The sequence below is a fragment of the Heterodontus francisci genome, chromosome 4 (assembly GCF_036365525.1).
Source record: "Heterodontus francisci isolate sHetFra1 chromosome 4, sHetFra1.hap1, whole genome shotgun sequence".
NCBI lineage: Eukaryota > Metazoa > Chordata > Chondrichthyes > Heterodontiformes > Heterodontidae > Heterodontus > Heterodontus francisci.
The window spans coordinates 5,021,890-5,039,898 of NC_090374.1; the positions used below are offsets into that span (position 1 = coordinate 5,021,890).

The window sequence follows — 18,009 nt, forward strand, 5'->3', positions numbered from 1 at the left end:
ACTCAAGGACAAAGGAGGAAAGTTATGCATGGAGTCAGAGAAAATGGGTGAGATTCTAAACGAGAACTTTGCATCGGTATTCACCGAGGAGAGGGACATGACGGATGTTGAGGTTAGGGACAGATGTTTGATTACTCCAGGTCAAGTCGGCATAAGGAGGGAGGAAGTGTTGGGTATTCGAAAAGGCATTAAGGTGGACAAGTCCCCAGGTCCGGATGGGATCTATCCCAGGTTACTGAGGGAAGCGAGAGAGGAAATAGCTGGGGCCTTAACAGATATCTTTGCAGCATCCTTAAACACGGGTGAGGTCCCGGAGGACTGGAGAATTGCTAATGTTGTCCCCTTGTTTAAGAAGGGTAGCAGGGAAAATCCAGGTAATTATCGACCGGTGAGCCTGACATCTGTGGTAGGGAAGCTGCTGGAGAAGATACTGAGGGATAGGATCTATTCCCATTTGGAAGAAAATGGGCTTATCAGTGATAGGCAACATGGTTTTGTGCAGGGAAGGTCATGTCTTACCAACTTAATAGAATTCTTTGAGGAAGTGACAAAGTTGATTGATGAGGGAAGGGCTGTAGATGTCATATACATGGACTTCAGTAAGGCGTTTGATAAGGTTCCCCATGGTAGGCTGCGGGAGAAAGTGAAGTCGCATGGGGTCCAGGGTGTATTAGCTAGATGGATAAAGAACTGGCCGGGCAACAGGAGACAGAGAGTAGCAGTGGAAGGGAGTTTCTCAAAATGGAGACGTGTGACCAGTGGTGTTCCACAGGGATCCGTGCTGGGACCACTGTTGTTTGTGATATACATAAATGATTTGGAGGAAAGTATAGGTGGTCTGATTAGCAAGTTTGCAGACGACACTAAGATTGGTGGAGTAGCAGATAGTGAAGGGGACTGTCAGAGAATACAGCAGAATATAAATAGATTGGAGAGTTGGGCAGAAAAATGGCAGATGGAGTTCAATCAGGGCAAATGCGAGGTGATGCATTTTGGAAGATCCAATTCAAGAGTGAATTATACAGCAAATGGAAAAGTCCTGGGGAAAATTGATGTACAGAGAGACTTGGGTGTTCAGGTCCATTGTTCCCTGAAGGTGGCAACGCAGGTCAATAGAGTGGTCAAGAAGGCATACGGCATGCTTTCCTTCATTGGACGGGGTTTTGAGTACAAGGGTTGGCAGGTCATGTTACAGTTGTATAAGACTTTGGTTCGGCCACATTTGGAATACTGCGTGCAGTTCTGGTCGCCACATTACCAAAAGGATGTGGATGCTTTGGAGAGGGTGCAGAGGAGGTTCACCAGGATGTTGCCTGGTAGACAGGGCACTAGCTATGAAGAGAGGTTGAGCAGATTAGGATTATTTTCATTAGAAAGACGGAGGTTGAGGGGGGACCTGATTGAGGTGTACAAAATCATGAGAGGTATAGACAGGGTGGATAGCAAGAAGCTTTTTCCCCAGAGTGGGGGATTCAATTACTAGGGGTCACGAGTTCAAAGTGAGAGGGGAAAAGTTTAGGGGGGATATGCGTGGAAAGTTCTTTACGCAGAGGGTGGTGGGTGCCTGGAACGCGTTGCCAGCGGAGGTGGTAGACGCGGGCACGATAGCGTCTTTTAAGATGTATCTAGACAGATACATGAATGGGCAGGAAGCAAAGAGATACATACCCTAAGAAAATAGGCGACATGTTTAGATAGAGGAGCTGGATCGGCGCAGGCTTGGAGGGCCGAAGGGCCTGTTCCTGTGCTGTAATTTTCTTTGTTCTTTGTACTACAGTGGGCCAAGGATAGAAATGTCAAAGTGGGAGCAAGAACAAAGAAAATTACAGCACAGGAACAGGCCCTTCGGCCCTCCAAGCCTGCGCTGATCCAGATCCTCTATCTAAACCTGTCGCCTATTTTCTAAGGGTCTGTATCTCTTTACTTCCTGCCCATTCATGTATCTGTCTAGATACATCTTAAAAGACGCTATCATGCCCGCGTCTACCACCTCCGCTGGCAACGCGTTCCAAGGTAGAGAATTGAAATGACAAGCGACAGGAAGCTCGGGGACATGATTGTGGACTGAACAGAGATGTTCAGCAAACCAGTCACCCAGTCTATGTTCAATCTCCCCAATGTAAAGACCACCACATTGTGAGCAACAAATACAGTATGCTAAATTGAAAGTAGCACAAGTAAATTGCTGTTTCACCTGGAAGTAGCGTTTAGGGCCTTGGATGATGAGAAGGGAGGAGGTAAAAGGGCAGGTGTTGCATCTCCTGCGCTTGCATGGAAAGGTTCCGTAGGAACAGGGGAGGTGTTGGGGTGACTGAGGAGTGGGCCAGGGTGTCGTGAAGGAAAGGGTCCCTTCGGAATGCTGAAAGGGGAGGGGAGAAGAAAATGTGTTTGGTGGTGGCATCATGCTGGAAGTGGCGGAAATGGCAGAAGATGATCCTTTGAATACGGAGACTGGTGGGGTGGAAGGTGAGGATCAAGGGAACCCTATCATGGTTCTGGGAGGGAGGGGAAGGGGGTGAGAGTAGAAGAAGGGAAATGCATAGGACATGGTTAAGGGCCCTGTCAATCACGATGGGTGCAAAATCCTTGGTTGAGGAGAAAGGAAGATATATCGGAAGCACTAGTATGAAAGGTTGCATGTCCAAACCGATGCGACGGGCACAGAGAAACAGGAAGAATGAAACTGAGTCCTTGCAGGAATTGGGGTATGAGCAAGTGTAGTCCAGGTAGCTGTGGGAGTCTGTGGACTCATAGTGAATATTGGTTGATAGCCTATCCCCAGAAATTGAGACAAAGAAGTTGAGGAAGGAAAGGTGAAGGTGGTGTGACAAGGGTGGAAATTGGAAACAAAGTCATTGAAATTTTCCAGTTCAGGGTGAAAGCAGGAACTGGCACTGGTACAGGTAGCAATGTACTGGAAGCAGTAGTGAGGGAGGGGGCCTGAGTAAGACTGGAATAAGAAATGTTTCACATATCCCACAAAAAGACAGGCAAAGCTAGGACCCATGCAGGTACCTACAGCAACACCTTTTATTTGAAGGAAGTCGTAAAGTAATTTATGGCACAGAAGGAGGCCACTTGGCCTATCAAGTCCATGCCAGCTCTCCATGGAGCTATGCAGTCAGTCCCACTCCCCAGCTTGATCCCCATAGCCTTGCAAGTCTATTTCTCTCAGGTAGCCATCCAACTTCTGCTTGAAGTGACTGATCATCATCGCTTCTACCACCCTTGTGGGCAACAAGTTCCCGGTCGTTACCACCCACTTCATAAAAAAGTGCATCCTCATATTCCCCCTATAACTTTTCTCCAAAACTTTCAATCTGTGTCACCTAGTCCTTGTAGCATTTGTTAATAGGAATAGCTTTTCCTTGTCTAACTTATGTAAGCCTGTCATAATCTTGTACACTCTATTAAATCTCCCTTGCTCTACATACAAACATACAAATTAGAAGTAGTAGGCCATTCGGCCCATTCAATAAGATCATGGCTGATCTGTTTGTGTCTCAAATTCCACACTCCCATCTACCCAATAACCTTTGATTCCCTTGCCTAACAAGAATCTATCTACCCCTGCCTTAAAATTATTCAATGATCCTGCCTCCACCACCTTCTGAGGCAGAGAGTTGCCAAGTCACACAACCCTCTGAGAAAAGAAAATTCCTTCTCATCACTGTCCTAAAAGGGCAACCCCTAATTTTAAAACAGCTCTAAGACGAACGACCGCAGATTTTACAACCTAATTGTGTAACTAAAATCCCCCATCCCTGGAATCACTTTGGTAAGTTCTATGGTTCTAAGTCCTTTTGGGAATGAAATCTGCCGTCTTTACCTGGTCTGGCCTACATGTGACTCCAGACCCACAGCAATGTGGTTGACTCTTAAAATGCCCTCTGAAATGCCCTAGCAAGACACTCAGTTGTACCTAACCGCTACAAAAGCGATAAGGAATGAAACCAGACAGACCACCCGGCATTGACCGAGGCACCGGAAACGACAACTGCAAACCCAGTACTGTCGACCCTGCGAAGTCCTCCTTACTAACAGCTGGGGGCTTGTGCCAAAGTTGGGAGAGCTGTCCCACAGACTAGTCAAGCAACAGCCTGATATAGTCATACTCAGGAATCATACCTGACAGACAATGTCCCAGACACTGCCATCAACATCCCCGGATATGTCCTGTCCCATCGGCAGGACAGACCCAGCAGAGGTGGTGGCACAGTGGTATACAGTCTAGTTTAGTTTAGAGATACAGCACTGAAACAGGCCCTTCGGCCCACCGAGTCTGTGCCGACCATCAACCACCCATTTATACTAATCCTACACTAATCCCATATTCCTACCACATCCCCACCTGTCCCTATATTTCCCTACCACCTACCTAGACTAGGGGCAATTTATAATGGCCAATTAACCTATCAACCTGCAAGTCTTTGGCATGTCGGGAGGGTGTTGCCCTGGGAGTCCTCAACATTGACTCCGGATCCAATGAAGTCTCATGGCATCAGGTCAAACATGGGCAAGGAAAGTTTCGGCTGATTACGACCGACCGACCGCCCTCCCTCAGTTGATGAGTCAGTACTCCTCCATGTTGAAAAGCACTTGGAGGAAGCACTGATGGTGACAAAGACACAGAATGTACTCTGGGTGGGGGACTTCAATGTCCATCACCAAGAGTGGCTTGGTAGCACCAATACTGACCGAGCTGGCCGAGTCCTAAAGGACACAGCTGCTAGACTGGGTCTGCAGCAGGTGGTGAGGGAACCAACACGAGGGAAAAACATACTTGACCTCATCCTCACCAATCTGCCTGCCGCAGATGCATCTGTCCATGACAGTATTGGTAGGAGTGACCACCGCACAGTCCTTGTAGAGACAAAGTCCCATCTTCACATTGAGGATACCCTCCATCGTGTTGTGTGGCACTATCACCGTGCTATATGGGATAGAATTCAAACAGATCTAGCAATGCAAAACTGGGCATCCATGAGGCATTTTGGGCCATCAGCATCAACAGAATTGTACTCAACCACAATCTGTAACCTCATGGCTCAGCGAATTACTTTTTTTACCGTTTGAAATGCAATTACGACTATCAACCAAATGTATTTGTGTATTATGTAAGTCATTGACATACACCTCTGTTTAATGATCTTCCATTCCATACTTTTAGCGTTTCCATCCCCTTACTGCTTTAGGGGCCTCTTTGCAATTATGACACTTCTGATGGAGAGCTCCCAAGCTTCTGCGGTTCTGCTCTTTGACAACCACATTATACACAGACACAGTGCTTTTGAGGTACCAAAACATTCCAACGTACTTCACAAAGAAGGTGCGATTTGCAGTATGAAGAGTGCAGAAGGGCATGCCAGGAGCAGCACCAGGTATAACTCAAAATGAGGTGTCAACCTGGTGAAGCTACAACCCAAGAGTACTTGCATGCCAAACAGCCTACGCAGCATGCGATAGACAGAGCTAAGTGATCCCACAACCAATGGATCATATCTAAGCTCTGGATGTGGCAGGACTGCAGTCATGAATGGTGGCGGACAATTAAACAGCTAACTGGAGGAGGTGGCTCCACAAATATCTCCATCCTCAATGATGGGGGAGTCCAGCATATCAGTGCAAAAGATAAGGCTGAAGCATTTGCATCCATCTTCAGCCAGAAGTGCCGAGTTGATGATCCACCTCGGCCTCCTCCTGAAGTCCCCAGCATCACAGATGCCAGACTTCAGCCAATTCGATTCACTCCACGTGATATCAAGAAACGATTGAAGGCACTGTATACTGCAAAGGCTATGGGCCCTGACAACATTCCGGCAATAGTACTGAAGACCTGTGCTCCAGAACTTGCCGTGCCCCTAGCCAAGCTGTTCCAGTACAGCTCCAACACTGGTATCTACCCAGCAATGTGGAAAATTGCCCAGGTACAGCCTGTACACAAATTACAGGACAAATCCAACCCGGCCAATTCCCGCCCCATCAGCCTACTCTCAATCAACAGTAAAGTGGCAGAAGGGGTTGTCGACAGTGCTATCAAGCGGCACTTGCTTAGCAATAACCTACTCAGTGACGCTCAGTTTGGGTTCTGCCAGAGCCACTCAGCTCCTGACCTCATTACAGCCTTGGTTCAAACATGGACAAAAGAACTGAACTCAAGAGGTGAGGTGAGAGTGACTGCCCTTGACATCAAGGCAGCCTTTGACCGAGTATGGCATCAAGGAGTCCTAGCTAAACTGGAGTCAATGGGGATCAGGGGGAAAACTCTCTGCTGGTTGTAGTCATACCTAGCGCAAAGGAAGATGGTTGTGGTTGTTGGAGGTCAATCATCTCAGCTCCAGGACATCACTGTAGGAGTTCCTCAGGGTAGTGTCCTAGGCCCAACCATCTTCAGCTGCTTCATCAATGACTTTCCTTCAATCATAAGATAAGAGCTGGTGATGTTTGCTGATGATTGCACAATGTTCAGCACCTTCGTGACCCCTCAGATATTGAAGCAGTCCGTGTAGAAATGCAGCAAGACCAGGACAATATCCAGGCTTGGGCTCATAAGTGGCAAGTAACATTCATGCCACACAAGTGCCAGGCAATGACCATCTCCAACAAGAGAGAATCTAACCATCTCCCCTTGACATTCAATGGCATTACCATCACTGAATGCCCCACTATCAACATCCCTGGGGGTTACCATTGACCAGAAACTGAACTGGAGTAGCCATATAAATACAGTGGCTACAAGCGCAGGTCAGAAGTTAGGAATCCTGTGGCAAGTAACTCACCTCCTGACTCCCCAAAGCCTGTCCACCATCTACAAGGCACAGGACAGGAGTGTGATGGAATACTCTCCACTTACCTGGATGGGTGCAGCTCCAACAACATTCAAGAAGCTCGACAGCACCATCCAGGACATAGCTTGATTTGACACCCCATCCACAAACAAACAGTCACTCCCTCCACCGCCGAAGCACAGTGGCAGCAGTGTGTACCATCTACAAAATGCACAACACTGCACCAAGGCTCCTTAGGCAGCACCACCCACGACCGCTCCCACCTAGAAGGAGAAGGACGGCAGATACATGGGAACACCACAATCTGCAAGCTCCCCTCCAAACCACACACCATCCTGACTTGGAACTATATCGCCTGTTGGCCAGGGGCCGCAAGAAGTTCTGAGTCTGTTACAAACTGCTGAATAGCTTGTGAACTTAAGTAACTTGAGCTCAGACACTGGCCTGTGCTTGTAAAAACCAGTTTGACCTAATTAATTTATGTGAAAGACAAGGGAGAGATCACAAGAATAGAGCCTTACTTGGACACGGAGTGATACCGGGATCCTTGGGCCTGGGCCAATAAGGAGAAAATACGAATGAGGTGAGCAGGCCTAAACCAACAGGAAAGAGACAGCACAGCTCGAAGAGATAAGAAAGAGAATAAGTATGAAGAATCTCGGGCATAGAGCCAGCGAGAAACTAAGGAGACCAACCATCGAGGAAGTGGAAGACCCTGCGTGAGCAACGCGGCGACGACGTAAAAGAGAGAGAGAATGGAACGCCTGGCCAGCGTCAGCTCTCCCCTTTTTCGGGTATTATCCTTTGTTTTCTGTGACTAGGTCAGGGAAGGTCAGAGGAACCTAGTGGGTGTGCGTATCGATTCTAGCTAGCTTTGTCATAAACTGTATAACCCAGATTAAGTTGCATGCTTTTGTCTAATCAAGTGTATAAGTTACATTGTACAACAACGTGAATAAAGTAAATTGATAGTTAAAGAAAGGACTGAGTTTCCTCCTCCTTGTACTAAGCCATTAACCATAGCCGGTGGATTAGGTGGAGGGTGGCTCTCCTGTAACCCCGATATCCCAATCACCCAGCCTGAGCCTGAATTAAGAGGACTTAGTCCCACGTGACGGCCAGGATCAAGTGGGTGAAGGGAATAAAGGGGCCAAAGGGGAGTTGACTCCGTGCCACGGTTTACATGCCATTCCTTCACTGTCGCTGGGTCAAGATCCTGGAACTCCCTTCCTAGTAGCACTGCGGATGTACCTACCCCACATGGACTGCAGCGGTTCAAGAAGGCAGCTCACCACCACCTTCTCAAGGTCCTAGCCAGCAATGCCCACATCCCATGAATGAATTAAAAAAAAGATAGGTTAAGTGAATAGGCAAAAATTTGACAGAAGGAGTTTCATGTGAGTTTGGGGTGATGGGAAGAACAGGAAAGCAGAACATGATTTACATGGAGAGAGACTGCAGAATGCTGCAGTACAGAGGGATCTGGGTATTCTTGTACATGAATCACAAAAAGTTAGCATGCAGGAACAGCAAGTAATTAGGAAGGCAAATGGAAATGTAAGCATTTATTGCAAGGGAGATGGATTATAAAAGTAGGGAAGTCTTGCTACAGCTGTATAAGGCATTGGTGAAACTGCACCTGAAGTACTGCATACAGTTTTGGTCTCCTTACTTGCATTGGAAGCAGTTCAGAGCAGGTTCAATAGGTTGACTTCAGGGATGAAGGGCTTGTTTTATAAGGAAAGGTTGAGCAGGTTAGGTCTATACTTATTGGAGTTTAGAAGAATGAGAGGTGATCTTATTGAAACATAGAAGATTGAGGGGGTTTGACAGGGTAGATGCTGAGAGGATGTTTATAACTAGGGGGCACAGTTTCAAAATAAGGGGTTTCCCATTTAAGACGGCGATGAGGAGGAATTTCTTCTCTCAGAGGATTGTTAATCTTTGGAATTCTCTTCCCAGAGAGCAGTGGAGGCTGGGTCATTCAATATATTCAAGGCTGAGTTAGACCGATTTTTCATCTATAAGGGAGTAAGGGTTATGGGGGGGGACAGTCAGGAAAGTGGAGTTGAGGCCACAATCAGATCAGCCATCATCTTATTAAATGATGAAGCAGGCTCGAGGGGCCTAATGGCCGACTCCAGCTCCTATTTCTGTTCCACCACTCAATGAGATCATGGCTGATCTTTGACCTAACTCCATATATCCACCTTTGCCCAATATCCCTGAATACCTTTGTATAATGAAAATCTATCAATCTCAGATTTAAAATGACCAATTGATCCAGCATCAATTGCTGTTTGTGGAAGAGTTCCAAACTTCTACCACCCTTTGTGGATGGAAGTGTTTCCTAATTACACTCCTGAAAGGCTGGCTCTAATTTTTAGACTCTGCCTCCAAGTCCTAGACCCTCCCAACCAGTGGAAATCGTTTCTCTCGATCTACCTTTAATATCTTGAAAACTTCAATTAAATAAACTCTTAAGCTTCAAAATTCCAGGGAATTATAACCCCAGTCTGTGTAATCTCTCTTCATACTGCACTCCCTCTAAGGCCAATATATCTTTCCTAAGGTGTGGTGCCCAGAACTACTCTCACAGGTGTGGTCTAACTAGGACTTGGTATAAGTTCTTGCTTGGAGAAGCATGGGTTAATGAGGGACAACCAGTACAGGTTTGTTGAACGCAAATTGTGTCTAGTTAACCTGATAGCGTTGATGAAGTAACGAAGAGGATTGATGAAGTTTGTGCAGTAGATATTTTATATATGGATTTTCAAAAGACATTTGATGAAGTACCACATACTAGACTTTAGCAGAAAATAGTAGTACATGGTATTAAAGAAACAATGGTAACTAGAGTACATAATTGGTTGAGAGATAGTGGACAGAATATAGTGGTGAATGGATGGTGGGGTCCACCAGGGGTTGATATTAGGACTTTACCTGCTTTTCCTGTTATATATAAATGATCTGGACTTGTGTATTGGGAGTACCATTTCAAAGCTCCTCGCAGATGCAATTTAATGCAGCTGAGTGTGAAGTGATGCACAACATGGAGAGGCAGTATAACCTAACTGGTACTAATGAGAGAGGGGTGCAAGAGCAGAGGGCCCTGGGGGTGTTGAGAAGGCAGTTAACAAAGCTTATGACATCCTTGGCTTTGTAAATAGGGACAGCAAATATAAAAGCTAGGAAGTCACATTAAACCTGTAAAATCACTTGTTAGGCCCCAGCTGGGGTATTGTGTACAACTCTGGGCACGACATTTTAGGAATACTGTGGCTCAAAAGCAGACTGGGAATTCTGCGGCAAGTAACCCACCTCCCGACTCCACAAAGTCTGTCCACCATCCATCATCTACAAGACACAAGTCAGGAGTGTGGTGGAATACTCTCCATTATTTCAGGCAGAGAGTTTTTAAGATCTGAAATGAACTCTCAAAAGGCAAGTGGAACTTGGAAAACTAATTTGCATGGTTAAGGGGACAAGGCTGTGGTGAGGGACTAAATTGGACAGTTTTTCAAAGAGCTGTCATAAGCATGATGAACCAAATGGCCTCCTAAGTTAAGATACCATGATTTATGAAAGTGAGAGTTAATACAAGACGACATACCGCTTCCCTGTCCAGCGCCTCGTAGAACTCCTGCAATCGCATCACCTCATACTGTTTCTCCCGAAAGATGCGATTTTGCACAATGACCTGTTTCTCCTGCCGCACTTGCATCAGCTGGACAGCAATCCGCCGCTCCTGGAGTGACTGACGCATCAGCCTATTAACCAGCTGTTCCTCTCGATACACTTGCTAGAGTCAAGGATAGGGGCACAGGGTCAACACCAGCTCTCACAGGCTGTTATATCAACTAGCATAGACCCATTGCTCACCAGCACAGCCCACCAACATAATATACCCACCTCACACTCAACCACCCAACGCACCCAACCCCCACACACACCATAATCACCACACAGCCATAACCCCCACACACCTTACAACCGCCCCCTCCAAACCCCCACAAACCCCCTCACACCCCATAAACCCATAATCCCCCCAACTAAACCCCACACACCCCAGAAACCCATAATCCCCCCTCCCAACCCCCACACACCCATAATCCCCCATCCCAACCCCCACACACCCATAATCCCCCATCCCAACCCCCACATACCCATAATCCCCCATCCCAACCCCCACACACCCCATAATCCCACCTCCCAACCCCCACACTCCGCAAACCCATAATCCCCCCTCCCAACCCCCACACCCCATAAACCCATAAAGCCCCTCCCAACCCCCACACAACTCATAAGTCCCCTCCCAACCGCCACAAACTCCATAAACCCATAATCCCCCCTCCAAACCCCCACACACCCCACCCAACCCCATAAACCCATAATCCCCCTTCACAACCCCCACACAACCCATAAACACCTCCCAACCCCCACACGCCATAAATCCCTTCCCAACCCCCACACCCCATAAACCCATAACTCCCCCCTCCCAACCCCCACAAATCCCATAAACCGCCTCCCAACCGCCACACACCTCGTAAACCCCCTCCCAACCCCCACACACCCCACAAATCCATAAACCCCCCTCCCAACCCCCACACACCCATAAACCCCCATCCCAACCCCCACACACCCCATAAACCCATATACCCCCCTCCCAAACCCCACACACCCCATGAACCCATAACTCCCCCTCCCAACACCCACAAATCCCATAAACCCATAACCCCAACTCTCAACCCCCACAAACCCATAAACCCCCTCCCAAACCCCACAAACCCCCTGTCAACCCCCACAAACCCCCTGCCAACCCCCACACATCCCATAAACCCCCGTCCCAACCCCCACACACCCCATAAACCCATAACCCCCTCCTCCCAACTCCAACAAACGCCATAAACCACCTCCCAACCCCCACACACCCCATAAACCCCCTCACAACTCTCACACCCCATAAACTCCCACACACCCCCTGCCAACCCCCACAAACCCTATAAACACCCCTCCCGATCCCCATAAACCCCCTCCCAACTCCCACACACCCCATAAACCCATATGCCCCCCTCCTAACCCCCACAAACCCCCTCCCAACTCCCACACCCCCCATAAACCCATAACCACCCCTCCCAACCCCCACACCCCAGAACCCCCCCTTCAAAACCCCCACACCCCATAAACCCCCTCCCAAACCCCACACCCCCCAGAACCCCCTCCCAACCCCCACGCACCCCATACACCCCCTCCCAACCCCCACGCACCCCATTAGCCCCCTCCCAACCCCCACGCACCCCATTAGCCCCCTCCCAACCCCCACGCACCCCATAACCCCTCTCCCAACCCCCACGCACCCCATAACCCCTCTCCCAACCCCCACGCACCCCATAACCCCTCTCCCAACCCCTACGCACCCCATAACTCCTCTCCCAACCCCCACGCACCCCATAACTCCTCTCCCAACCCCCAAACACCCCATAACCATTCTCCCAACCCCCAAACACCCCATAATCCCTCTCCCAACCCCCACAAATCCCATAAACCCCCTCCCAACCGCCACAAACCCCCCCTCCCAACCCCCACACCCCATAAACCCCCTCCCAACCCCCACTCACCCCATAAACCCCCCTCTCAACCCCCCACAAACCCATAACCCCCCCCGCCAACCCCCACACACCCCATAAACCCATAACCCCCCTCCCAACCCCCACACACCCCATTAGCCCATAACACCCCCTCACAACCCCCACTCACCCCATAAACCCATAACCCCCCTCCCAACCCCCACACACCCCATAAACCCATAAACCCCCCTCCCAACCCCCCACACACCCCATAAACCCATAACCCTCCCACCCAACCCCCACACACCTTATAAACCCATAACCCCCCCTCCCAACCCATAAACCCCCCTCAAAACCCCCACGCCCCCAATAAACTAATATCCCCCCCTCCCAAACCCCACACACCCATAACTCTCCCTCCCAACCCCCACAAATCCCATAAACCCATAACCCCACCTCCCAACCCCCACAAACACATAAACCCCCTCGCAACCCCCACAAACCCCCTCCCAACCCCCACACACCTCATAAGCCCATAACCCACCCCTCCCAACCCCGACAAACCCCCTCCCAACCCTCACACATCCCATAAACCCATAACCCCCAGTCCCAACCCCCACACACCCCATAAACTCCCATAACCCCCTCCTCCCAACTCCAACAAACGCCATAAACCCCCTCCCAACCCCCACACACCCCATAAACCCCCTCACAACTCCCACACACCCCATAAACCCATAACCCCCCCTCCCAACCCCCACACACCTTATAAACCCATAACCCCCCCTCCCAACCCCCACACACCCCATAAACCCCCCTCAAAACCCCCACACACCCCATAAACCCATACCCCCCCCTCCCAAACCCCACACACCCCATGAACCCATACCTCCCCCTCCCAACCCCCACAAATCCCAGAAACCCATAACCCCACCTCCCAACCCCCACAAACACACAAACCCCCTCCCAACCCCCACACCTCATAAGCCCATAACCCACCCCTCCCAACCCCGACAAACCCCCTCCCAACCCCCACACATCCCATAAACCCATAACCCCCAGTCCCAACCCCCACAAATCCCATAAACTCCCATAACCCCCTCCTCCCAACTCCAACAAACGCCATAAACCCCCTCCCAACCTATAAACCCCCTCACAACTCCCACACACCCCATAAACTCCCACACACCCCATAAACCCCCTGCCAACCCCCACAAACCCTATCAACACCCCTCCCAACCCCCATAAACCCCCTCCCTACTCCCACACACCCCATAAACCCATAACCCCCCCTCCCAACCCCCACACACCCCAGAACCCCCCCTCCCAACCCCCACACCCCATAAACCCCCTCCCAACCCCCACAAACCCCATAAACCCCCTCCCAACCCCCACACACCCCATAACCCCCTCCCAACCCCCACGCACCCCATAACCCCCCTCCCAACCCCCACGCACCCCATAAACCCCCTCCCAACCCCCACGCACCCCATAAACCCCCTCCCAACCCCCACGCCCCATAAACCCCCATACACCCCATAAACTCCCTCCCAGCCCTCACAAACCCTATCAACACCCCTCCCAACCCCCATAAACCCTCTCCCTACTCCCACACACCCCATAAACCCATAACCCCCCCCTCCCAACCCCCACACACCCCAGAACCCCCCCTCCCAACCCCCACACCCCCTCCCAACCCCCACAAACCCCATAAACCCCCTCCCAACCCCCACACACCCCATAACCCCCTCCCAACCCCCACGCACCCCATAACCCCCCTCCCAACCCCCACGCACCCCATAAACCCCCTCCCAACCCCCACGCACCCCATAAACCCCCTCCCAACCCCCATGCAGCCCATAACCCCCCTCCCAACCCCCACGCCCCATAAACCCCCATACACCCATAAACTCCCTCCCAGCCCTCACACACCCCATAATCCCCCTCCCAACCCCCACACACCCCATAGACCCACAACCCTCTCCTCCCAACCCCCACACACCCCATAAACCCCCTCCCAACCCCCACACACCCCATAAACCCATAACTCCCCCTCCCAACCCCCACAAATCCCATAAACCCATAACCCCCCTCCCAACCCCCACAAATCCCATAAACCCATAACCCCCCTCCCAACCCCCACACACCTCATAAACCCCCTCCCAACCGCCACAAACCCCATAAACCCATAACCACACCCCCTCCCCACCCCCACACACCCCATAAACCCATAACTCCCCCTCCCAACCCCCACAAATCCCATAAACCCATAACCCCCCTCCCAACCCCCACAAATCCCATAAACCCATAACCCCCCTCCCAACCCCCACACACCTCATAAACCCCCTCCCAACCGCCACAAACCCCATAAACCCATAACCACACCCCCTCCCCACCCCCACACACCCCATAAACCCATAACCGTTTGGTAGTGGCATCACGCTGGAGGTGGCGGAAATGGACCAAACGCAACTTCCCCTCCCTTCCCTGGTCAGCATTCCGAAGGGATCGTTCCCTCCGCGACACCCTGGTCCACTCTTCCATTACCCCCACCACCTCATCCCCTTCCCACGGCACCTTCCCCTGCAATCGCAGGAGGTGTAGTACCTGCCCATTTACCTCCTCTCTCCTCATTTCATTATCCCAGGCCCCAAACACTCCTTTCAGGTGAAGCAGCGATTTACTTGTACTTCTTTCAATGTAGTATACTGTATTCGCTGCTCACAATGTGGTCTCCTCTACATTGGGGAGACCAAGCGCAGACTGGGTGACCGCTTTGCAGAACACCTCCGCTCAGTCCGCAAGCAGGACCCTGAGCTTCCGGTTGCTTGCCATTTCAACACTCCCCCCCTGCTCTCATGCTCATATCTGTCCTGGGATTGCTGCAGTGTTCCAGTGAACATCAACGCAAGCTCGAGAAACAGCATCTCATCTACCGATTAGGCACACTACAGCCTGCCGGACTGAACATTGAGTTCAATAATTTCAGAGCATGACAGCCCCCCATTTTACTTTCATTTTTAGTTGTTTTTTCTTTTTTACAATCTTTTTTTGCATTTATTTCATTTCATCTTAGTTTGTTCAGTTTGCTTACCCACTGTTTTTTTTCATGTTTGCACTTGCTGCTGTTCAATTTTCAGTCCGTTAACACCTTTTCTGTACTAATGCAACACACCATTAACATATTGTTTGCCTTTGCTCCATGACCTTTTGGTCAGCTATGTGGCCTTGTCCAATCTATACCTTCTCCTTTGTTACCTCTTGCCCCACCCCCACCTCACTTGCTTAGAACCTGTGACATTTTTAATATTTGTCAGTTCCGAAGAAGGGTCACTGACCCGAAACGTTAACTCTGCTTCTTTTTCCACAGGTGCTGCCAGACCTGCTGAGTGGTTCCAGCATTTCTTGTTTTTATTTCAGATTTCCAGCATCCGCAGTATTTTGCTTTTCGCTCATTCCAGATACCCACTATTCTTTGTATGAAAAAATTACCCCTCTGATCCCCTTTAAACCTCCTCCCTCTCACCTTAAATCTATGCCCCCTAGTTTTAGTCACCCCTACCATGAGAAACAGACTCTGGCTATCTACCCTATCGATGCCTCTCATAATTTAATATACCTCTATCATGTCCCCTCTCATACTCCTTCGCTCCAGGGAAAACAGACCCAGCCTATCCAATCTCTCTTTACAATTCAAGCCATCCAAACCAGGCAACATCCTTGGGAATCTTTTCTGCACCCTCTCTATCTTAATCACATCTTTCCCGTAGTGCGGCGACCAGAACTGCACACACTACTCCAAATGCGGCCTAACCAACGTCGTGTACAACAGTAACATGACGTCCCAACTCTTGTACTCGATGTCTCAGCCGATGAAGGCAAGCATGCCATACGCCTTCTTCACCACCCTGTCTACCTGTGTTGTCACTTTCAGGGAACTATGTACTTGCACCTCATGGTCTCTCTGCTCAACAACACTCCCCAGAGCCCTGCCATTCACTGTATATGTCCTGCCCTGGTTTAACTTCCCAAAATGCATCACTTCACACTTGTCTGTGTTAAATTCCATTTGCCAATCCCTTGCCCACTTTCCCAGTTGATCTGGTGTCATCTGCAAACTTACTAATCATGCCCCCTACATTCACATCCAAGTCATTAATATATATGACAAACAACAGAGGGCCCAGCACCGATCCCTGCGGCACACCACTGATCACCGGCCTCCAATCTGAAAAACAACCCTCCATTACCACCCTCTGCCTCCTATCACCAAGCCAATTTTGTATCCAATTTGCTCGCTCACCCTGGATCCCATGTGTTCGAACTTTCCGGTCCAGCCTACCATGCGGGACCTTGTCAAAGGCCTTGCTAAAGTCCATGTAGACAACGTCCATCGCCCTGCCCTCGTCAATCCTCTTGTTCACCTCCTCAAAAAACTCAATCAAATTCGTGAGACATGATTTCCCACGCACAAAGCCATGCTGACTATCCCTAATCATACCGTGCCTTTCCAAATGCATATAAATCCTGTCTCTCAGAATCTTTTCCAATAACTTTCCCACCACTGATGTAAGGCTCACCGGCCTGTAGTTCCCTGGCTTATCCCTGCTGCCCTTCTTAAATAAAGGCACAACATTAGCTATCCTCCAGTCTTCCGGTACCTCACCCGTGGCTAACCATGATACAAAGATCTCTGCCAGGGCCCCAGCAATCGCCTCGCTTGCTTCCCATAGCATCCTAGGTTACACCTGGTCAGGCCCTTGGGATTTATCCACCTTAATGAGCTTCAAAAGCTCCAACAACTCCTCCTTTGTAATGTTGATATGCTCCAGGATATCGCTGTTCCCTCCCTTGAACTCACTAGCTTCCATGACCTTCTCCGCGGTAAATACAGATGAGAAGTATTCATTTAAGACCTCGCCCATTTCCCGTGGTTCCACACACAGATTACCAGACTGATCCTTAAGGGGACCTACTCTCTCCCTAGCTACCCTTTTACTCTTAATATACTTATAAAATCTTTTAGGATTCTCCTTTATCTTATCTGCCAGGGGAATCTCATGGCCCCTTATCGCCCTCCTATTTTCCTTAAGTGTATTCCTACATCCCCTATGCTCCTCGAGGGAGTCGCTTGATCCCAGCTGCCTATACCTGACATATGCCTCCTTCTTTGTCCTGACCAGACCCTCAATATCCCTCGTCAACCAAGGTTCCCTAAACTTGCCAGCCTTGCCCTTCCATCTAACAGGAACATGCTGGCCCTGAACTCTTCCCATCTCACTTTTAAACACCTCCCACTTGCAAGATGTCCCTTTACCTGTAAACAACCTCTCCCATTCAACTTTTGAGAGTTCCTGTCTGACGCCATCGAAATTAGCCTTCCCCCAATTTAGAAATTCAACCTGAGGACCAGTCCTATCCTTTTCCATAACTATCATGAAGCTAATAGAGTTATGGTCACTGGTCCCAAAGTGGTCCCCCACTGACACATCAACCACCTGCCCATCCTCATTTCCTAAGAGGAGGTCAAGTGTAGCCCCTTCTCTAGTAGGGCCATCCACATACTGCTTTAGAAAACTATTCTGGACACACTTAAATTCTTCCCCATCTGATCCCTTAGCACTAAGGCAGTCCCAGTCAATATTAGGGAAGTT

At 49.7% G+C, this 18,009-nt stretch overlaps 1 protein-coding gene across 3 annotated transcripts in view; it reads right to left on the minus strand.

The window, feature by feature from the left end:
• The window catches only part of spef2 (sperm flagellar 2), an 849,051-nt gene that overhangs the window by 730,150 nt on the left and 100,892 nt on the right, over positions 1–18,009 (minus strand). For all 3 annotated transcript variants that reach the window (XM_068029096.1, XM_068029094.1, XM_068029095.1), the window contains one exon: positions 10,402–10,590. In XM_068029096.1, coding sequence (XP_067885197.1) covers positions 10,402–10,590 — 189 coding nt within the window. The remainder of the gene's footprint in view (positions 1–10,401; positions 10,591–18,009) is intronic.